The sequence below is a fragment of the Dermacentor variabilis genome, chromosome 4, assembly GCF_050947875.1.
Source record: "Dermacentor variabilis isolate Ectoservices chromosome 4, ASM5094787v1, whole genome shotgun sequence".
NCBI lineage: Eukaryota > Metazoa > Arthropoda > Arachnida > Ixodida > Ixodidae > Dermacentor > Dermacentor variabilis.
In genome coordinates, this window is record NC_134571.1 from 180,001,043 (window position 1) to 180,025,514 (window position 24,472).

A 24,472-nucleotide genomic window follows, 5' to 3' on the forward strand; every position below is an offset into this window, starting at 1 on the left:
TTACTGGGCCAACTAAACGCGGAAAATTCGTAAATGTGTTCACGTATTATTTCACATGAAAGACCAACGCCAGTGGAATATTCAATATTAAGATATATCATTGTACCTAGTTCTCCACTCAATTTAACACTAACCTGAAACCTAAACCTAAACCTAAACTTCTAACCTAAAGGTTGGTTAGCTCTAACCAAGTTTTGCTTCTGCGCAGATACTTCAAGGAGCGCTGACGCTATCAAACACTCTTTTTTGAAAAGAATACTTTGCTAAAGCCTAATTCAGACAAACACCAACTAGTCCACTTTTTCCGTAACCAACGGCAATAGTCATCTTTGGAGTCTGGGATGTTTCACGCAGAATGAACCACTTGCTTTATGCACTGTGTTTGGAAAGGGGGGGAGAGAGGGCAAAAAAACAGGCATGAGGGTGGGAGGTAATAAAGAGATGATGTGCATACAAGTCATCAGGTTGCGGCATCTCCAAATCTGTAGGTCTAGTCTAGTGGCTTGAAAAAAGCCTCCAGCTGCTCTTTAGCCCCTGCTGCGCTCATGCGTCAGGCCAAATACTCAAGACAAGCTCATTAGATAGTAGCCGCGTTTACATGAACATGGTAGAAGTGTATCGTGTTAGTTTATAGTATCGAATATACTGATAAGCCGCCGTTTACATATATACGCTTCATGTTCATCAAGCTAACGCCCACTAGTGACACATATTTGAATGTTAGCGCTCTCGCTTCCGATAAGCCTGCTTTTGCTGCCTCGTTGTGATAGGCACTGAAAGTACATGCAGGTTGTCGGCTGCAACTTGTCAGCGTCTTCATCATTTGTCCATATGGACAAGTTTACATGTTGTTTATCTGACGGAAAGGTACCGGATTTTATTCGGATATTAAATGTTCTCAGCGCGAATGTAACTGTTGCCATATTTATAGTGGTAGACGAGCGCGGCAAGCCGATCTGGGCTTCTGTCTCCTCAAAGTGGACTTAGCTACGTTAATCCATCGAATGAACTCGCTAATAATATTGTCATTCATTATTGACGAACAACGCGATTCAACGGGCGTAATGTACTCACGAGTGAAAAGAAGTGGGTCGTGGCCTTGGAGGAAGGAAAATGCTAGGAGGGAGCGTCACGTGACAATTTTGAAGTCTAGTCTAAAAAAATTTAAAGGTATGGGATGATGGGAAATAGGCTCTCCCGTGATAGGCAAGTCGTGGCTTCAGTCGGCTCGATTTGGTTGCACCTGCTGCGGGGTTATTTGAATATGCACACATTGTCGCAGTGACAAACGCACGCCGAAGTTGAGCGAAGAAATTCAAGTGCGCGAAGCAGTCGAGCGTGTGTCATGTCGGTCAGGTAAAGCACCGAAACACATCGCGTCTCGCCACTTAAGCAAGCAGCAGACATGCGCCAACGCAGTAGCGAACGAAGGTGTCGGCACTATGCCCAACAACCCGCCATGACAAACTAAAGGACGATTGCTCGTGTTTCATGGCGTTTCCAAAGAAACGAGTAAACCTTCCGCCCGGAAAACATATAAAAGCAACCAAGCCGTTCTTCCGATGCCTATTCGTCGCGTTTAGGGCCATCTTCTGGGAAAGAATATGATGTCTTTCGCCCCTGAAAACATGTACAGGTGCACAAGCGAGCGTCCAAGGTCCGAAGCGACTGCTTTCCCATCTGAATAAAAGGTGTCATATCTAGTGCCCAACGAGGGAATGGCGAGCGCAGGACCCCGACCATATTTGAGGCTCACTGTTGTGGCAGATGGTCGCAGTCGACGCTGTCGTTCTGCTCATGGCCTTCAGCCTCTCAACAGACCGGCGAGAACTCGATAGGCACGTCTCAACAGTGTAAGGACGTCGCACCACAAAATCTTACAAAATGGTGCACGCAAATCTCAATGAAAGGCGACGACTTCGGTGTTTAGAGTACAGGGTAATGCTATTTATTTATTTCACAACGAAACACGCACAACAGAACCTCTTGCTAAGCAAACACGCGACAGATAACTACCACGCGAAAGATCTTGTCTCAACCTATGTAAGTGCCAGACAGCGGAACAACAACAAGCTAGAAAATACGCACCGGAGTTTCAGGTGCACAACAGCTGATTTGACAAAACAAGAGACCACGCTCGGGCAGGCACATTCTAGACGGTTTTTGAGGTGAGAGCGACGACTTTAATGCGGCGGTAGGCGCAAGTGATGCTCGGCAAATTGTGTCGTCATGGATCTTTCTTCCCGTTTCAAAGCAGCGCATTTGAAGCGAAGATCGCCGCCCGTGGTAGCAGAAACCCACGCGTTGTATTTCCTGCGCCCCTCCGTGCCTTTGGCGGCCAGGCTCCACTAAGCCACTAATCATTACCACGTGCCAAACACGAACGGTCCGGCAACAATGTGAGCTTATTCATACCAAAAAGGCACCGCGCACAAGGCGCCGGCGAGCGATAGGGGCGGCTTCAGAGTAGGTTGGCTTGCCGAGGCGGGCAGAATCACGTGACGCTTCCTCCTAGTTTTTTTCTTCCTTTCTCCATGCTCGTGGCCTGCTTCGTAAGCCGCCATTTTGTTTTGATGTCTCACAGTGCGGTAGCTGGCGTCCTCGATCGGTAGAGGTGTGCGCCGTGTCCGCTTCAACCGGTGGCGGTGTGGTGGTCGTTTCTAATGGGCGGCGGCTTCGCACGGCCATTTTTCGTTAGAAACCAAAACCACAAATTCAACATGCTCTTTCGTTACACCCATCTGTGCTAAACTAGTTGAAATTCTGGGCTTTTCATACTAAGTGCTGAGATGGCAGAATGCAGAGGTGTTGAAAGTGAGAGAACTACAATACGCTTTCTAAAGTTTTGTTTTTTAGCCGACAATATAAAAAAAAATTGCTACGTATCTAAAGGCATCCGTGTTGAGCGTGTTTGAATATTTCTTCCTCCACGAATAGACAGAACATTGCTTGTTTTGTGCGTCGTAGTTGCAACTGTTGTCTTTTTTGCTATGCCTCGGCTTATAAGAGATACTTTTTTTTTAATCAAGCAAAGAGTCAGCGAATTCGTCTAGAATTGCTAAGCTAGCGCCGACGCACGTGACAATCTCTAGATATGTTAACGTTGTTTCCACTTGTTCTGAATGAGATTATGTTTATACAGGCTTTATGTAAAAAAAAGACATCTTCTATGACGAACTTTTGTTGGGTTTAGCCCTTAAGCTGTCAACCAATCAGCAGATGTTACAAAAACCATTCTCGATTAAACGATAAGTGAAATAATTGGTTCTGAATATTAATCACCATTTGCCTAAGTAACCTTTTTTGTAATGTCTTTTTTTCTGATGAGAATCAAAATACTTTTTTTGCAGCTGGCGAACATTTTTCTTTAAATTGAGATATGTTACGAAGCGGTAGAAAACAAATTTGCTCAATTTGTTAACCCACCGTCACCAGGGTCAACGAACGAAGTGCGAATGGGCAGAAATTCAGCTATTGCTCGGATGCACAGTTATTCCAGCAAAAAAAAGTTCTATTTAATCTGCACGTCGAAACAGTTTTACAGTTCAGTGCGGCTATCGGCGTCAGTTGCATTCGATTTTTCATATTATTGCTACAAAGAAACAGCAACATGCAGTAGACATGTCGAAATATTTTTTTTTATGTAGACATGTAGAAAAGCACCTTTGAATGCAACAGAATATTGCGAAGACTTCCAACTGGCATCTTAAACATATCGGCGCCAGAAATTTAAATCTAACTACAAGTTGCGTCTCTCGCGTTGATGCTCTTTTCAGACATATCCCCGATTCTACCCGCAAGCACAGTGCCCTAGAGCCTCAATCCGTGATTCCGACGTTTCGAGACGCTGTTCCTTCTCGCTGCGCCATACTATGCATTTGAAGAAGTTTCGGAGTCGAACGTTGCGCTGCCTGGTGACAATACGTATGCGCAGGCGCGCGGAGATGATGGTTGTTTTACAGCGAAGCTGTCTATGGCTAGGATCTGGCGGATCGCGCCCGAGCGTCGAGCAACAATTTTTCATACGTCGGTCGATCCTCAAGATAGCGCAATGCCGGGCCGACCCGCGGCAGGGGTAAAGCTGGCGTTAAGCACTCCCCATAAGTGGGCCGATCCCGAAGATAGTCCAACACTGGGCCGACCTGCGGCGGAGGTGCAGTCCACCATTAAGGGGCCCACATACGCAGCTTCGCTGGTCATCTTTCTACACAGAGTGGAAGGTCACTGAGTTTTTTTTTTGTTTTGTGTGGCTTCACTGCTCCCCTACTTGACATTATTCTGTGCCTGAGAAAGGGAAAAGAATTAAAAGAAGACGACACAAAATATCAAACAAAGCTGCATTTACCCAAAGAAGAAATCTTTATTGCTTTTTTAATGGCGCGCTTATCACGTCGAGAAGGAACGTCGGCGGGGGCAGCGGTGGCGCACCGATCAGTTTAGCGTCGGCGGCGGCGGCACAGCGAGTAATTAGGCGAGTATTATAGTTCGATGTTATTGGCGTGCGGGCGAGCGTCGGAGCGCGTTGGCTGCATCCGGTTACGTTGGCTGCGGCAGCGCGTGAAGCCGTCGGTCGAACTATAGACGCTGTTGTTCTCGTCAACGTGACGTAATGTGTGCGCGAACTCGCGCTAGGTCTGACTATATTTAGACCTTATTACTATTAAAACAGTCGGCGGCGACGCGCCCACGTTTCGGGACGCATTTCTACCGATTGGTTGGCCGGTTGTCATCCCGCGGAGAATGCGTTTCTGTAATTCCTGATACGACACGTTCCTGCTTACATAGGCCGCAGAAACGCGCATTCTTCATCTCAAGCTCACTCCGCTTAGCACATTTGAGGCGACAAGCGTTCCTATAGCGAGTTATCTCTTTTAGATGAGATGCGATATGCTTCAAAGTTGATGCGTTACGCTTCTGTCGCATTCATGCAAACGTGGCTAATGATCTGCTGTTGACACATGCGCTCAAATAGAGCAGATTCTGTCGTCCTCGCGCGAACGCGCGACATACACGAATGTGTAGAGGGTGTTACGGAAACCCTATCAAGGAAATTAGCTGTGGCCCTCGAGAAGGGGAGTCCCCTAAGCTGATCTTTCTGTTGTTCAACAACTTCGATCATTACCTAAGTTGCAACATTGGAAGTGGTGAAGGAGGAGGACGTGGAGGGATAGTTAATACGTGTGCGGCCACCACTGCCACGGTACATTTCTCTCTTTATCGAAGCGAAGAAAATATATTGAAATAGTAGTGTAGCACAAAGAAGACGAGGACAGGAGAAAAACATAAACAGATCTTATCGTGTCATTATATTGTTTGCGGTACACTAAATCCAAGCTAGAGGTCGAAAAAAAGCGCAGAATTGACAGGGATGAGGGAGGAAACAGGGCAGGTGTTCTTTTTTTGAGCCCACAGTGAATACAAGCAACCACTAAATACATTCAAATAACCTTATCTATCAAAACAAAATCGGCTTTCGCGAGCAAACCTGATGTTCAAGCGATACACGTATCCAAATGCCGACGAACCAAGCACTAATTAAAGGATCACGTGTCCTTTGCGCTCGCTCGTCCTTGTCAAACTTCGTGTTCGTTCTCCACATTCTAAATATCTACAATCTATTGCAATAACGCACATTGCTATTACAAGTTAATGTACCAATGAACCCGCATCAAAAGCTGAAATAACCGTCAGTGCTGTCATGTAACAGAACCTTAATAATTCTGTAGCTTATTTTTGCTATTTATACACTTGGTTAAGTAATAAGACGATCAGTTTTCTTATTTTGAATATACATACACTGATAATGAACCTGTGTAAGATGTACCAATGAAAGCAGTTTGCTAACACTCAAATTTTAAATACCACCTGCCCAACTTGTATGAGAAGGCGATGTTTTGTAGTTATGGTTTAAACGTGAATTTCGTAGTTGCGAGGATGCTTGTTTTTTTATTGAAAGATATGAGTCGCAAAGACGACGTTTTGTCAGGATACCTCATGATATACGTTATAAAGGTCTGACTTCTACCTTTTAAGCTGTTTTTTCGCGTTTATTCTTGCTAACGTGAAGACTGTGACGCTTTGCTCGTGCGTCAAAGGAATAATAGTGCCTCCATGGAATAAAATGGCTAGCGATCAGCTCCAGTTCTTGCTCGTGCGATCACTTGAGATGTTGATATTTTTACTTACCGGAAATTACTTGCTGGCCGATGCATTTAGATTGGGTCCAACGTACAAAGGAGAAGCGTGCAATTCGAGTATTGACGGATGGAGGGTGAGTTATCGAAAATTCTGGCATGCGATTATGAACCTTGATATGTGCATCATAGCATGGGTAATCAATCGGTAAGCTGCAATATGTTTGCGCAATTATGAGGTAAATTACAACTATAGCTGAAAACGTTTGCTCGATATATTTGTAGCCCGCTTGTCTTATCTGCATCGGCGGGTTGGATGCGTCGATGTCAAGTGAGATGAGACTGTATACACGCATTTAAAATACAATGTGCAATTTGAGATAATAGCAGTCAGGAAAAATATCATAACAGCAAAGTGCTAGGTAAGAAAATAATTATGCTAGATCTACCGCCCAATTAAAATAATCTGCAAAGCTATACTTTCGCGAGGCAGTTAAATACTGTGCAACTAAACGCAATTCGTACTATTCTATTTATTCTCATCCAATACAAACTATCAACTGATGGAATGTTGCTGTTTACACTTCACTCTTCTCATGGTATGCTGGAACGTAAAAAATCGGTTCATATAAAGGCACATTGTGCACGTAAGTGCGACACATACGCAAATATATTTGAATATCATGTACCTCTTGTGTCACAATGGGACAAACCCATTTTAGAGGATGGTCCATGGAGGCGCACATGCCCAGTGACACATACACGATGAACAGAGGTTGACCATCGCAAATATAAGAAATTTAGGGAAATCAACAAGGCGGTTGAATGCCGTGCGCTCTTCTATGAGATATATGTGCAACTTAGAGATCCCCATTAGTCAAGACTACATGTAGAAGTTTGATGTGTGGCAATATTTTGTTAGTCAATTTAAAGCACTGAACGGGTCAGTTCTTTAAGTCCGGGCCCTGCTCTAGCCCGAAAGTACCATGCGTTGGCCCTCCCGAGTCCGGCTCGGTAACGTTAAACCTGGCCCGTACCCGGCTCGGGCCCTAAAGACTCCGGCGCGGACCGACCCGGACCGGTCTTGTCCTACTCGACTCATTAACTCTCGAGCCTATACGAGGCTAGGCCAAGTTCTCGGATATTTTGAAGGTACCGTCATGTTACCAACGGCCACTGGGCGTTCTTCAAGTTGTATCAAAGCAGCTTGTTGCCCTGTGTCCACTCTTGCTGGCTGTTTTAACTGTAAGAGAAATGAACATTTCATCTTATTGCTAGCCGAACATGCACAGAATATGATTCGACGATTTGGTTTGGAAACACACATATACATTGCACAGTTACGAAAACGGGAAACGATCAGGCTTGAAACAGCCAGCTAGAGTGGCACGACGACTGCTTACATTTTGAGAGGAAGATATGGAAAAGTAGATCTTTTGATCAGCATCATATTGTTTTAAAGTGTGATATGAACGGCCATACTGCATTTTCTATATAGCTGTGCGGTATTATACTCTAGCGAAATTATAGGCGAACACTCCCGTATCCCCGCAGGGGCATCTGCGTCTGCAGGTGTTTGGTGTGCTGCGGCACCACGTACCCGAGCGCATGAGAGTTGGACCCTCCCGCGTGTAGCCGTGTGCGGCTTAGCCGTGTTCGGGGAAAGGGGGATCCTGGGGGTTGAACCGATGCCTGGTGTTTGGACCTTTAAGGCCCCCCGGCGGAGGTAACACACTTCTTTGGCCTCTGCTTCAGGTAGACGGCACCCCCGGACTCACCCACCCGGGGAAATCGGTAGTTGCCTTTTCCTGTCCCCCTCTCCATCCGGCATCTTTCTCTCTTCCTTTCAATCTTTCCTGCCTTCTCCTCTCTTCTATTTACTTCCTACTTTCCTAGCAGCGAGGGTTAACCTTGTGTGGGTGGCCAACCTTGGGTACTCCAGATTGGGTTACAGTAGCACCGTACAACTGGCGAGGGCTTATCTTGCTCGTAGGGTCTGCTCCGTCGCCATGTTGGGCTCGGTGGTGGGCGATTGGAGCTGCTGCCGAACTCAAGACCCCTATATGGCTTCAAGTAAACATCTATCCCTTGATCACCTTCTGAAAAGAGTGCGCAGCGATGCAAGCTTCTAATTCTTTTTGAAGAACAATGAGAAACACTTCCCTAAGTACCATGTCATATACAGTGAATGCAACGCAAGCGTGCGCAAATTCTCCCCCTTCTTGGTGGCGAAATGCCTCACAAACACGATAGGACCTGGCAACAAAGCCACAAGGATGTCCAATGGAGACCTGCTCCTTGGATTGAAAGATAAAACCCAATATGATAAAATAACTGACTTAAAATGCATTGGCGATGTTGCAGTCACTGTGTCGGCACATCGAACCATGAATACGAGCCGTGGAGTAATTTCTGAAGACGACTTCTTGGAGCTTAGTAACGAAGAGCTGCTTGAAGGCTTTCAAGACCAAATGTCATCAAGGTAGAAAGAATCCTAATCCGCAGGAATAACGAACAACTTCGAACAAAGCACATTGTATTAACCTTTGGTACCAGTGTGCCTAGTACATTGGATGCAGGCTATATCAAAGTACGTGTTAGGCCGTACATCTCAAATCCTCGAGGGTGCTTTAAGTGCCAGAGGTATGGGCACGGATCCCAGACATGCCGAGGAACGTGGACTTGCGTGAAATGCAGCTCGAACGATCATCTATCAGACACTTGCAACTCATCTCCACATTGCGGGAACTGTGATGGAAGCCATCCAGCCTACTCTAGAACGTGCCCTAAATGGAAGAAAGAAAAATAAATAATTTCATTGAAGGTCAAAGAAAATAGAACGTTTCACGAAGCAAGGAAACATCTGTCATACTTCAATCACAAAAGCTTTTCCGAGGTGGCGAGACGGGGACAGCGTCACAAATCCCTCGGCAGTCTACCGCGGTCACTGATAGTGGTCCTGTAATCACTCCGCCTGTCCCCCTGGTGGCTGCAGCAAGTGCTGGTTCATCAACATCGAAGGTGGACCTGCCGACTCCGGTTCCGCAGGTGCCAAAGCTAATTCGAACTCCAAGGCCTGGGACGCTAGTTTCAGCGCCTAGTTCCCGATCCTTCAGCGCCTTTGAGAAGGTTATGGAGGTCGATCAAAAATCCCCGACGTCATCGACGCCAAAAGATCAGCGCTCTCAGGAGCGCGCTAGGAGAGAGAAAATTCCTGCAACTGCTCAAAGAAAGGGACCGGTAACCTAAACGCTTACCGTCCTTGCTTATATATCCATCTATCTTTACCACGTGCTCTTGAACACAGACAACAAAAATCTTCCTCAATATGGCTACACAAATAATTCAGTGGAATGCCAGAGGCCTATTTTGCAATATAGATGACGTCAAAGATCTACTAGAGGAATATAAACCCTGACTGTTCTATGTTCAAGAAACACATTTAAAGTCGAATCATGAGAACTTCTTAAAACAATACATAGTTTTCCGTAAAGATGGAAATAATGGTAATTCTTCTTCGATGGTGTGGGAATCATAGCCCGAAATTCAGTAGCACGCCAGCATGTATCACTCCGGAGTTTATTTGAAGCAGTGGCTGTACGGGCTATATTGTTCAATCAACTTATAACTATTTGTTCAATATATATATCGCCGGATGAACGGTTTGACATTGCAGAATTTGAAAACGTGACTGACCAGCTTCCCGAACCCTATATAGTAATTGGAGATTTTAATGCTCACAGTCCATTTTGGGGTGACTCAAGATGTGATGTGAGAGTACGGGCAATATAAAAGTTCCTTCTTTATTCTGGAGCCTTTCTATTTAACAAGGCAGTGCCAACCTTTAACAGTTCCACGCAGAACACGTATTCATGTATATATTTAGCCGTAGGGTCAGCATCACTTCTTCCACACCTGGAAGGGAGTTATTAGTAATCCATATGAGAGCGATCACTTCCCAACACTCCTTGAAAGAACAAAGTGGCACGATGGACCAGCTTACCCTCCAAAATGGACACTTCATAGTGCTGACTGGTCGAAATTTAGAAACCTAAGTAAACTGTGCCTGGAAGAAGTGGACCTTCTAGGTGTATTGGAACTGGCCAGCTACATTGCTGAACACATCCACTGTTCTGCTCGAAAGTGCATACCTCAGTCCTGCACAGATAAAGTAAATCCAAAATCGTGGTGGAACAAAGACTGTGAAGTTGGAAAGAAACGCCAGAACAAAGCATGGAGCAGATTTTCGCGCTACCCAACAATAGGAAATCTAATCAATCTTAAGCGGTGCAAAGCAAATGGCCGCCGTATCCGCCGAATATCCAAAAGAGAAAGCTGGACACGCTACGTATCATCAATAAACTCATACACGTATGTTAGCAAAGTATACAACAGGGTACGTAAACTAAAAGGACAACGTCCAAATCCTGTTCCTCTCGTCAGCGGCTTTGGTGATAAAATAGAGGATCAAACGAACACTCTTGGCGATCACTTTGAGAGGGTATCAAGCTCAGAAAATTGTTCCGAAAATTCTCACGCCATAAAAGAATAGCTGAAAACACATTCCTCTACGTCCAAACAAGTCATCAGAAGGATACAACAAACCACGAACATCTCATGAACTCAAACTTGCCCTGGGCTCTTGTGGCAGCTCGGCTCCAGGTGCTGCCAGAATAACGTATGAAATGATAAAGAATCTGCCTAAAGGCATAGGATACTGCCTGGCGATACGGCATTCTGAAAGACTTGTCGTCCTACGGAATCTCTGGTAGCATGCTCAACATTTTGCAAAATTATTTATCTGAAAGAACGTTCCGCGTAAGAATTGGCAATGTACTATAGCGCACTTTTATCCAAGAAAACGGTCTACCACAGGGAGGAGTGCTAAGTTGCACATTTTTTTATAATAAAAAGGAACTCTCTTCGCTCTGTTATACCATCCATGGTGTCTTATTCTGTCTATGTGGATGACATCCAAATCCACTTTAAGTTTTAGAACCTATCCATATGTGAACGCCAGATACAGTTAAGTGTTAATTGGCTCATGAAATGGGCAGACAAAAACGGGTTTAGATTCAGTGCAGAAAATACTTCCTGTGTGCTGTTTTCTAGAGGAAGAGGGGTATGTCCCGACCTTTGCATTAGGATGCATGGGAGAAGCCTGGTATATAGAAAAGAACACGAATTTCTGGCTGTAATCTTCGATAGTAAGCTAACCTTCATGCAGCATATAAAACAGCTGAAGCTTAAATGTCTTAAAACCATGAACTTTTTAAAGATTTTATCTCACCAGTCGTGGGGAACAGATAGGTATTGCCTTCTATCTCTCTTTAAAAGCCTTGTGTTGTCACGCATAGACTACGGATGTATTGTGCATCAGCCAGCTTCAAGGACAACATTTAAGCTACTCGATCCTGTCTATCACTTAGGTATCCGCCTAGCACTTGGTGCCTTTCGTACGAGCCCCGTCCAAAGTCTATATGCAGAATCGAATCAGTGGCCGCTGGATTATCAACGTACATATCTGGGAGTCACCTATGCAATAAGAACCATGTCGCTAAAACAACATCCATGCAAAGCACTCATAAGTGATGAGTCCACAAATCAGTTGTATTTAAAGAAGACTTGACACGCCCCGCCGTTCCCGATAGCAGTAAAATCTGTTGCGGAAAAACTCGGAGCAGTTTTCACAGATCTGCAGGAAAGTGACAATGCTGAACCCATCCCACCTTGGGAGCAATTTACAGTCTCCTGTGACTTCTCCTTTACAGAACTTAACAAAAAGAGTTGTCCAAATGCCCTCATCCAGCAATATTTTTTGGCCCTTGAAGACAAGTATACATCTATGGCATTTTTCACTGATGCTTCAAAATCTGCAACTTCGGTATCATGTGCAGCCAATGGTCCAAACTTCTCCAACTCTAAAACCTTGCATAATCATAGCAGCATCTTTACAGCGGGAGCGTATGGTATCTTGATCACTGTTGAGTACATAGTAGAACAGAAGATACAGAAGTCTATAATATACACAGATTCCTTAAGCGTTGTTGCAGCACTGTCCTGTGGCAAAGCAAGGAGAAACCCTGTAATTAACCAGCTCCTTAAACACATCCACGTAGCGCATAAACAAAACCTTGCTCTTGTTGTATGCTGGGTGCCAGGCCACTCTGGGATCGCAGGCAATAAAATGGCGGACAAAAATGCTGGACAAGCGGCTCATTGAGCTACAATTGATGTAAGCTGGATACCTGGTGTGGACATGAAACCTGTGGTACAAAAGGCGCTCCGTAATCATTGGCAAGCTGAGTGGGACAAGGAAGTTGAAAATAAGCTCCACCTGCTTAAATCAAAGTTAACCAAATCCTTCCCACTGAAGCTTGATAGACACACCGAAGTCACCCTGGCACGACTCAGAATAGGACACACTTACGGCACACACAAATACCGCTTGACTGCAACTGACCCACCGACGTGCGCATGCTGCGGTAAGAACTTAACCGTCCTACATGTCCTCATTCAATGTCCTGGACTTCACCGAGAGCGAGTGGCTCATTTTAGGGAACTGTACTCAAATCATATACCGCCCCATCCCTCAATGTTCTTATCAAAGGATGTGCTTTTTAACTCTAAAAGAGTTCTTAATTATCTTGCAGAAGTTAACTTTCTTGACATCATCTCATATCATCCTAAAAATCAGATTGTGCCTCACAGGTGAGATACAGTCTGATGCACAAAAGTATGTCCGAGCTCTTGCACTTCTTGCGTAAGCAAGAATTGTACAGCAAGGGACTCGGGCAATCCGCAATAATTTGCCATGTGTGCCTATAACCAATGCATCTAAGGCTTTATATTTATCTTCGTAATTATTTTAGAAGTCATTCACTAGTATTTATGGCTTTCTCTTACGTGTAGGCCCCTATACAGATTTTATTTTAAGTCATGGCCCTAAACTTACAATTTCACTCAACCAAAACACATGTCCTGGCGCTCTTTGGCCTTACATGCCCTTGCGCCAATGAACTTCAATCATCATCTTCATCAACACTCCCGTACACATCGCCAGCCATTGTGTCCCACTTTATAAGTTAATACAATGATTGGGATGTACTGGAATGGAAACGGTGCCAATAAATTTGATGCGAATGCAAATTTAAATATTAAGGCATGTTGGATCTCAGAAGTAGCATAATGTGCGATCATAAAAAAATGTCACACGAACTTTAGAACTATATCTGTTCGAAACCAGCGAAGGAGTGCATTCCACTGATATGAAAAATGTAAAGGCAGTTAAGTGAACAAGTTGAGCACAAATATTTTAATGAAACTTTGTCATCCAAGAACCTTGTTTACATTTTTGTACTTATACAACGGCCAGGGAAAAAAATTAATGACGCTGTCCTTTGTTCCAATGTATTGCGCAGGAGCAGCTGTCACCTGTCTTGTATTGTGAGTAATTGCACCGAAAGTATAGTCTCAACAAAGACTACATATAAAAAGCAGCAGTTCTGCGAAATATACGAGGGCGACGCAAATGAGAAACGGGGTACTTTAATTAAAAGTAACCTCCACGAGCATTTAGACATTTGTCCCACTGGCTAACGAGTCGCGTGATTCCCGTCTCATAAATCTCATTGGGTTGCTGCTTCAAAAAGTCTGTAACTGACTCTGTCACGTCATTGTCCGACAGGAATGTGTCTGATGATGACGCTCCCTGGAGCTGTTTCTTCAATTGCCCCAAAATGTGAAAGCCGCAAGGCGACAGGTCTGAGCTGTATGGCTGATGCTGCAGCGTTTCCCACTTGAACTTTGCCAGTCTTATGTTAACCAAATCAACGATGTGGGGACGGGTGTTGTCGTGAAGCAAGATGAGCCCATTCGACAATTTACAATGTCGTTTCTTCTTGTTTGCGACGTGCAGCCGATGCAGGGTTTCACAATATCGCAAACGGTTGATAGTCTCTTCAGGCTTAGCAAATTCGATCAGTAATTACCCTTGACGATCGAAACAGAAAATCAACACCTCGCCGGCGGAAATGACAGCCTTTGCTTTCTTTGGGGGTAGTGAATTCGAATATTTCCACTGTATCTTCTCTGTCGTGTTTCAGGCTTGTAGCAGTGGCGCCATGATTCTTCCCCGGTCACAATCGCAGACGAGCCGTCACCTTTAATGTGATACAGGATCAGATGAGTCAAGGCAGCGCCGAACCTCTCCGTATTCTGGCGGTGGTTCAGAATCTTGGACATCCATTGCGAATACAAAGCAGATAACCGAGATGTTCATGAATTATGATGTGAACTGAACCGTGACTGATGTCCACACGCTCCACTCGCCAGTTCATCGATGCTTAGCCCCCGTTCTTGTTTAATCAGCTCATCAACCTTTGCAATTGTGCTGCAAGTGAGGATGAAGAAAAAAGTTGAAAATACAGTATTCCCTTCATTGGTACATGGATGTGACTCTCATATGAGTCTCGAGCGGTCCTTTTAACAAGTGGCCTAGCACTGCCTTAAATAACCACTGGCGGCCCTGTCATCGTCGCCGTCTTTTTCCGGAGCCTGTGGAGTAGTGGTGCTTTTCGCAGTCCACACTTTTGTGTCAGCTTGCGGAGAGCAGAGGGGGGGGGGAAGGGTGCCTTCTTACCTTGTGGTTTGTCTTGCTTCATGTCCCCTCTTGTGTGAGCGTGTGGAGAAAGGGAGGCTGCCTTCTTGCCTTTTGGTTTTTCTTGCATCATTTTGTGACATCCCTACATAAACACCTCACATGTGCATGCACCTTATTTCGGTTGCATTTCTGCCGACCTCTTGAGTGGTGCAGGTCATAAACCCAAGACTTGCGTAGGAATAATGGTGCGTCATTTTTGGTCGATGAACGTAAGCATTGCATGATGGGACACGTTGGACAAGATCAAAGTAAACACAATCGCAGGCAATGCCGTTAGTTGTGTATGATTAATTACCCGCTGCATTTCTAAAACTTCACTTGACATAGATTCGGACATGTGCGTTGGCTCTACCAAATTATGTTAAGTTAAACCAAAGGTATAGGACTAAACGTATTTTGCTCACTTTTCTAGTTCTTTAACAGTTCCTTGGATTTCACCATGTTACGAAGAACCTATGGAGTTCCAGGCAACCCAGAGGATGCCATTTGTGTGAAGGCTGCATTCAAGCCTGTGTTGAAAGAGGGTCATGTGCTGCGGAAAACGTTCACTTACAGGAACATGAGCTCTACGCACAAGTTGCCTGGTACGAATGCTTCATATTGGTAAGAGAATGCATATTCTTTGCAATAAATAAGTGTATTGTACTTGAGGTTGTTGCACATTTCTGACTTACTCCTATTTCCCCCACCCCCAGTGCAGGGTAGCAAACCGGAAAGTCACATCTGGTTAACTTCACCGCCTTTTCCCTTTCTCTCTCTATCTCTCTCTCTCTCTCTCGCGTGCTTTCCAACATTTCATTAGTCCTAGCATGTTCGTGTTGTTGTGCACGAATAGACAGCTCAGGATTCTGCAGCGCAATTCTATGCAATTACAAAAAAAAGGAGATTAGGCGCATGTGATAAAATAGTTGGTGTGCCAGTTCTAGTGGTCTAGCAAAATGTATAGCCGTGCTTGTTAGCCCTTTTTGCGAGGTGCACAACTAAAAACGAAAGGACATGACGAGTTAGAAAAAAATGAAATGGCCGTGCGCACACTTAATTTTTACTAGTTGAGCTTCGGCCTAAGAACGACCCATGCATCATTTTACTGGCACTGCTAGAAGCAGGATTTTCGGAGCAAGGGACATAGATGCGACGATTTCGTGTTATATGGCGGAGCTTCGCTGTTTTTTTATGTACGATTGGAATAGCTCCCGATTGCGCTTCAACGTTGCAGTACCCTGCATGTTCAGAAGAGGCTGATTTATGAAAATGGTTGCCGCCACCATCCACCCTCCAGTCATTAAATTGACGTTAATCTGTTTGGAAAACTAACGTGCTCTCAGACAGGTAGTACTTGCATAGGGCGATATACTACATGTATGTTAGTGCTATTGTCCAATATCTGTCGTTTCTTTGACCACATGAGCATGAACCCTTTAATGAACGGAGGTAAATCGCGCAGTGAAAACGTTAAATAATCCTATATTTATGTTAGTAGAATGCTCACCATCACAGGATATTTGCGATTTTATATGTGTTGCGGTGTACGTTACGGGTCACAGTTGTCGAGATAGTCCTTGTGCCCCTGATTGTTTTTTGTAGGTAACGAAAATCAATACTCCTTGCGGTTTAATGTATATGCGAAATTTTTACTCAGTTTATCAGTGACCGTCAGTGAACGTAGCTTTTTATTCGTCGGATTCATTTCCTAAAAAGATTCAGAGCTAGAAAACTCTCACACATGACATTTCGTCATTGGCACAAAATACAAAGATGCAAGGAGCAATAATTTATGTTGTCAACTCTAAAAAATGAAAGGGGTATATCAAATTTTCGATAAGAGTCTGTACCAGTGTCACTCAGAATGACTTTGGTCATAAATGCCAACCCATAAAACTGTCTCGGTGCAGTAGGATGTGCCGCGGAACTTCCTTTGAAGTGATGGAATGGTCGGATCATATTATGCATCTCGACTATTGTGGGGAGAGGCAGTTAGGGCTACCACTTTGCTAGTGCTTGTCGAAGAACTAGGGCTTGACGTTGCAAACATAGGAACGTTAGACAGCACGAGATTCAAGTGGCACAACGAAGTCAGACTAGAAATCCACGAGTACGGGCGAAGCCACCGGAACAGAGCTTGTTCGCCCAGGTATATGTGCGTTCTGGAGCGCCGCGAAATCGCCTGCCACCGAAACACCGCGTCGTTCACACTGATGATTCAGGGCACCGCCGATGCTGCGGTCAGCTCTCGATACACCGCGAAGACAAAAAGAATGCGGGATATTTTACTACTGGCGTGATCGGCAGAGCGTATACTGACATTTACGCCAAAGCAAAAGTTTCCTCCGCCACTTTATTTTTCTTCAGTTTTCTTCACTGGCGTCAAGCGGCGCGCTTTCATTTTTTGCGATAGCTTGTCCTTAAGGACATTCAATAATTCATTCCATACTACAGTGCCGTACGTCATTATGATTGTGCTTGACGTGACGCCTGCCACCGAGAACACATCAACGCCTCGGAGCCTCTGCTAAACCTCCGCTGTCGCGGCAGTCGTCTCGAGATGCCGAGTTGGAATACGGCCGGCACCATTCAATGATTTACTGAATGACTTACTTAGTGAAGGACTCGTAATGAATGACTACTTAGTGGCTCGCAATCTCATTCGTCCGCGGCGAGGAATTACACGGCAGCGACGATAAAAGTCGGTCTACAACGGATCGATGCGGAAAAGTCCTTTTCAGCGGAATTCGTCTCCGAGGAATCGCATTCCACGCTGACTTAGATGCCCAACGTCTCAGTGTGAACGGCCTCTTTGTTAGAAAAAAAGAAAGAGGCGCAACGATATCCGCTATTAACGATGATGACCGAACACTGTGGGACTAGGTTGAGAGCGAGCAGTCTTGTGCAAGTTTATCGGTGAAATGACGAACGACCTTCACAGCGACGGGCGGAATGGTGGCGACGTGCGCATCATATGCACATGCGCGAGAAGTGCATGATAAGCCGAAGCTAAAAGTGAGCTGCCGTCAGAGCGTGAGACCAGAATAGGAAAGTACGTGCCTAGTGTGAACCGCTAAATGAAACATAACAGAAGAGATATATACAGGGTGTCCCACATAATTTCAACCAAGAATTTAAAAATGAAAGGTGCGTCAGAAGCGAATTGAACCAAACACACGCTATTCGCAATAGCCTACAGTAACTCAGGTGGATGGATGGATGAATAACTTTCTTGAGGTCCGTTGGTGTGCGCGATTAGTGCGCAGCGGGCCGCTCCCACGTTGGGACAGAGAGGCCATGCCCCTCCGCCGCATCGCGGGCCCGATGGGCAGCCCAGAGCTGTGCTTCGAGGTCCGAGCTGCGTAGAGCTCACTCCCAATCTTCCTTGGTGGTCCTGGCTCCCGGCGCCAGGGGGCAACCCCAGAGCATGTGAGCAAGGCTAGCTATATTCTTATAGTAGCGACACGCATTGTGAGGGTGCGTATCCTGAAAGTATTTGTGCAGGAAGGCCGGGCATGGGTAGGTGGCCGTCTGAAGCCGCCTGCACGTGACTTCTTGTGCTTTAGTGAGTGTTTTGTGCGGTAGCGGCATGAGTCTGTTGAGAAACTTATAATGCTGGGCGAGATCGTTGTAAGTGAAGAGGGGCTCGCGCTCACTCTCCGATCATGCCGAGTTGCGAGTCCAGGCTCGGACGGTGAGTTAGGTCTCGTGCGGCCTTGTGTGCCGTCTCGTTGAGGTTAGGCTGCGGCCCCTCCCATGGTCCCATGTGTGCCGGGAACCAATTGATGTAGTGTGGGGTGAAGTGATGAGCGCCAAGTATACTGCCGACGGTCGGGGATATGCTCCCTGTTCCGAAGGACAGAATCGCCCTCTTGGAGTCGCAGTATACCAAGCTTTTATCGTCTTCTAGGAGTGTAAGGCCTGAGGTGGCCGCCTGCTCGGCCACCTCAGGACTATCAGTGCGGACCGTGCACGTGTTGACAGTGACATTTTTGTTGACCACCGCTGCTATATAGGCTCATCTGCCAGGATACTTGGCTGCGTCCGTAAAGCAGCATGCTTTCCCGGAGGCGGCTGCCTGTCGAAGGAGTGCTTTGGCTCGAGCAAGTATTATATCGATGTTGTGTTTTGGGTTCATATTCCTGGACAGAGGGACTTCACTGATCTGTTTCATCTAATCGGGTGTTAGCCCGTGGCTGTTACACTCCATCTCCCGAGGTGCGACGCCGGTTTTTCATAGGATCCACCTGCCCGCAGTTGTGCCGGACAGCCTGGTGATCTGTGCCCATTCCTGTGCCTCAGCAATCCCGCTCGGCGTGTTGTACATGCCTAATGTGTCCAGTGCCTCAGTGCTCGTGTGCATGGGCAGACCCATGGCTCTCTTGGCGACTTTACGCAGGAGCGTGTCAAGATTGTCTCTCTCCACTTTGGACCAATTGTGCATGGCCGCGATGTACGCGAAGTGACTGATTACGAAGGCCTGTGCCAGTCTAAGCAGGTTGTCCTCCTTTAGCTCGTGGTGCCGGTTGGCCACTCGTCTCAGTAGGCGTGTGGCGTTCTCGGCCTTCGTCGTGTGCTTCGCGACTGCGATGGTGTTCGAGCCGTTCGCCTCTATTTTCATGCCCAACATCTTCATGGGACCGACCACCGGAATCTTGTTGCCTTCAGCGGTGTGCAGGCGGACGCATGGGTCGGCGCCCATGTCCCATCCCTTTGGTTTGGGACCTCGTCTCTTGGGTCTATATAGCAGCAGCTCAGACTTGCTCGGTGAGCACCGCAGACCTGTTGGTTTGAAGTACTCCTCAGTGGTTGGGATTGCATTCTGTAAGGTGTGCTCGATTTGTCCTTCGCTCTCGTTTGCCACCCACATGGTCACGTCATCTGCATACAATGTATGTTGGAGGTTCTTGATTCGAGTCAGTGTCCTGGACAGTCGTATCATGGCCAGGTTGAAGAGGGTAGGGGATATCACCGAGCCCTGTGGGGTACCCCTGTCGCCCACTACGAGTGGCTTCGAATGCAGGAACGCGACTCGTAGCGAGGCCTGCCTTCCCCTCAGGAAGTCACGGATGTAGTCATGGAGACGTTGACCAAGCCCGAGTTTTGAGATTTGTTGTAGAATGAAAGAGTGCCGTATGGTTATCAACGGCCTTTTGTAGGTCTAAGCCTAGGATGGCCTTGACGCCGCTTGTTGTATTGTCTAGCATCTGGATTTTGACCAGCATCATAGCGTCTTGCGTCGCCAGAACCTCAGGCAATTTCTTGTTTTGCCCATAACTCACTAAATAATTAGGTGAATCAGCCGAATTTTTAATTATTGGCCGAGGACTCCGTGCATGATACGAAAGATTTGTAGAGAACCTTCAGAAACCACCGATCGAGTTGTTTCCTTTACGACACGTCTCACGTAGTCCTTTTTTCTGGGTTGCAAAGAAAGCCCACGACGGAGCGTTTGGGGCATTGGCATTGTGCTGCTCTCTAGCGTGCGTTCGGTGAACAAAGTCGGCTGCTACGTGACTGGCGACACGACCGGCCTAATGGTCTGTGAGTAAAGCTTAGTGCCATTAAGATTGGTGTTATCCTTTACCAGGACACAGGGGTTCGTTAATAAAAAGCATGTTCAATTTCTTTTGATGTGTTTTATTAACATAGTCGAGGATTGTGGTAGCCAGTTCCAACACATATTCTTTTTTTCTTTTACCCAAGCTAAAGAAACGGCTGTGGCAAAGAAACGGGAGCTAGATAACGCAACATTGCACTCATTTCTAGTTGCCTAAATAAATTCCCTGTGCATGCAAGCAGGCAACCTCTCCAAGTGATCTCTGACAGCGCTGCCCTGTACCAGAACGCTTCATCTTCAGTACGCAAATTGCCCTGTCTCATCAATCTGCCTAATTGGGTGCTGCATTTCCGTCGTATTAGCGCCCATTCCGTTGTTTCCAAGATAAACATGGCTGCCTGTTTTAGAGAAATAGAAAAATCATTCAATTGATGGGAGATATTGTAGCTGGCTTGTATATGACCACTGACATTCTACCTCACATATGCTGGAAGAGTGCAATTAAAAAGCTCAAGAGGAGAGTAGAAACAGAAGTATGTCAGCAAAACTACTACTGACATTCTCGCTGAATAAGATGTTGAAATCAGGTAACCGGCAAGGAGGCTCGATAGGCTGCAGTAATCGCGCTGACCTTATCGGCGGTATCGTGCGTTGCCAGCAGCCTCGACATCTATTGGTAACATTTGCAGGTGAGACGGCGCGAAACATTGAGGGCTTTCTACATGGAGAAGCCGTCGTTAGCTGAAATTTCTCGAGAAGGCCAATTTCAAAGAGGTATTTACCATCAATATTAGGACCAGTTGCTCTTTTGAAAAGCAGGATGCAGGACTTCAGATGTCATGTAGTGTCAGCGAAGCGTAACAAGTTACACCAATTATACACTGAAGATGAAATCTTTCTTTGTGGTACCTGGGACAATCAAGCGACATGTATTCCGTTGTTTCTTAACTACCACAGCTATCAGATTATGTATTAGTGACTCGTTTTATGTGGCACGAGTAAATGAGCTTTCAGACTGTAGAGTTCAGTCGTCTGTCAGCCGATGACATAAAGCCTGACAGAAGAGGAAACACTCGTGCTATTCTGGGTCAGGGTAATGTAACGATGATATTTTAATGCTATTCTTTTCGCGCCTCGTCAGTGATCAGAGCGACGTATACCCAGAAATTTCGGACATTGCTCCTTCGGCAATCTATTGAACTTCACCGTACTACACCACTGTTATTAAAAGTCCAAAAACTTATATTCCTAAAGATTAGCAAAGTTTCAACAAGTTTCAAACAGCAACGTCGAGGAGCTAACACTTTCTAATACACATTTATGGCATCTAGTGACAGTGCAGCGTTATCGCAGCGTTTCGGTCCTGATCAAAACACTGCTATCAAGCAGTGCCGAAGTTAATATTAAGCACAGTAAATGTATTCCTATTCCAAGAAAGTGCCTTATCGACGTTGCTATTGGCAACTTGTTGAAACACGACGAATTTTTATGAACTATAGGTTCTTGGAAATGTTGCCCGTTGAGTTATGCTGGTGAACTGCCGCGAAGTTGAACCGATTGCCGAAGGGGCAATGTCGAAAGCGCCTGGACATGCTCCACGTGCATGATCACAATTGCTGTGAACAGTGAGTGATTAGATAAGAATGGAATCGATTAAACCAATTCTCACAATATATTGGCCATTTATTTTACTGTGTAGTCAACCGATAGCAAGAAGTTGTCGCGGCGAAACGGCAGGCTCCAGAGCTGAGCTCTTTCATCGTAAACATTTTTTACCATTTTCTATGCGCTGGATATTCTTAAAGGTATTATTCTAAATGTTTTGTAATGAAGTCGATTCCCAGCAGCTCAATTTATTTTCTTTGTTTCCCGAAATGTAATGCAATGACCAGAAAGGTTGGCCTCCTGGTGAAGACAGGCAATGATACAGGGCGCGTGTTTGTTGCTTAAGCGGATGTGAATGTTCCACATATTTTGTAGGGCTGCCTTTGATACCTCGGCTATTATGGCTTATTGCATCGATGTCTGCTGAAGCTGGTATGCTTCTTTTTTACTTTAAAACTCGGCTTATTTTGATCCCGTCACTCACTTTGGGCGGAACGAGAGTTGCTAATATATATGGTGATGCAAAGATCATAAAAGTATAGTAGCACTTGTGAAAATGGTCGGTCGCCGCTTAGTCTTCTTTGTTAACATATTCCAGAACAGTTTGATAGCGCCGATGGTAGAGGTAGTTTTTTTTAGCACTGGCAAACTTTCAATGGACAGCAGTCTGCTCGGAACAACATTTTGTGGCATAAGCTGCGAAACATGAGCAAGAATTGAGATAGAGAGACTTTCTATGGCCTGTCCAAAGCAAGAACATGCCCGAGTTCCTGCAATGTGACTTTTAATGCGTGTCGTAGCGTGATGGACGTGTGAGAGATGAATCTGAAGCATAGTGAACATGAATACTATCGCAAAAGAACACGGCAGACTTCCACAGTCAAACTTACACAAAGAATAGCAAAACAGAAAATTCTGGAGAGGGAGGTGTAGAGATGACCTTTTGCTTCAGCTTGAAACAAAGCAGCTGCCGAGATGAAACTTTATTTTTTTCGCAAAACGCTCCTAGGACAACATGGCTGCTATTGCAGCAGCATCATGCACTTATAATTTCCAATGTCAAGGCGGATGTGGCTGCAGTAGATACGGTGGCAACAGTATTTAACAGAAATGTCTGAAAGTCGGCATACCGATGGAGTATGAGGCTAAGGTGGACTGCTAAATCTATCCGGCGACATTTCGGACCCATACAGCAGCGATGGGTCCAGCGAAGTTTGCGACGGCGTCATCACAGCCCATGTGAGCGGTGTCAGGAAAAGTGATGCCCCATGTAGGTAAATGCCACAACGGCACATGCGCTTTTATTTTACATAAGAGCCGCAAGGACACTGATCTGTTAACATGATCCCACGGTCGGTATTATACGAAGAGAATAGAACTGAAGAAACACGCATATAACTATCACATTTATTCTCATACATTTCCCGTGCTTTTTAGCCCTATGATATTTTTAAAATTCATCTGAGAAATTTAGGGATCTTTTATTTTCGTTTGCATTTTGGAAGATGCAAAAGAATATAAGATGAGAAAGCATAATGTCCACATAACTAATTAGAAAGTTTCTGGTGATTAAAAATAATTCCTGCTAAGCAGACATAGCCTCACAGCTACTAGGCTTCTATTTTGCAATCTCGAGAAGTATCCTATTGTGACGATGAGAAGAATCAATTATTGAGTCTCTTGATTATCTATGCCGGCATTGTGATCTTTCTTTTTTTTGCCAGCAATGTTGGCTTCTTCAGGTAAAGCAATGGAAGAAGCCGAATTGCGCTGTATGCCTTATGCAGTTCTTAGAAATTTGTTCGAACAAAGGAAATCCTTACGGCATATACCACATAAATGCAAGCATGTAATTTGGTGCACCAAGAATTGTAGAGTCGCAATTAAGTCCTAAATGTGATCGTGCAATCGGCGCGCCAGCGTGCGGAAAACTGACAGAAAAGGCAGACAGATGCGCATTGTCATGCGCTGGTGCGCTTTTCTTCCACAAGATTACCAGCTAACCTGGGGAGGTATTCTGTAGGAGTCCGCTTGCTGGACTGTCCATTTCGGCCACTGCTTATTGGCTGGGGCCGCTAGTCTCCTCCTCACTCGTACAGCTACATCCAATCAGCAGCGGCTGAACTGGACAGTCCACTAGGTGGACTCTTACAGAATACTTCCCCCCGTCACACATTGCTTCTATTGGGAGATGATAAACAATCAAAAATATGTCACGGGAACTATTAATGTTTATAATTCGAAACAAATGCGTGTTTATGATATTTCAGGCCTATCGCACGGGTGCTTATGTATTTCTACATGTATGGAACAGAGCAACACTTGAATTTCGTAAACTCGACCATGGTGAAACGTGAGTATACGTTTGTATTTCCCAGCTGCACAAATTAAAAAAATACTTAACCTTTAAGAGTTGGTTAGCGCTGCTCTTTATTTTTCTGCAAGCATGAAATATTGGGTAATTCAGCTAATGCGATCACCACATACACATTAAATCAAAAGCAATTTACATTGTCAACTTTAAACATA

At 45.3% G+C, this 24,472-nt stretch overlaps 1 protein-coding gene across 1 annotated transcript in view; it reads left to right on the forward strand.

Annotated features, from left to right (window-relative positions):
- Positions 1 to 6,106: 6,106 nt before the first annotated feature.
- Positions 6,107 to 24,472, forward strand: part of LOC142578083 (uncharacterized) — a 41,918-nt gene continuing 23,552 nt past the window's right edge. The window contains exons 1-3 of the mRNA XM_075687500.1: positions 6,107 to 6,271; positions 15,209 to 15,399; positions 24,214 to 24,296. Of these exons, the coding sequence (XP_075543615.1) occupies positions 6,122 to 6,271; positions 15,209 to 15,399; positions 24,214 to 24,296 (424 nt within the window). The 5' untranslated portion in view covers positions 6,107 to 6,121. The remainder of the gene's footprint in view (positions 6,272 to 15,208; positions 15,400 to 24,213; positions 24,297 to 24,472) is intronic.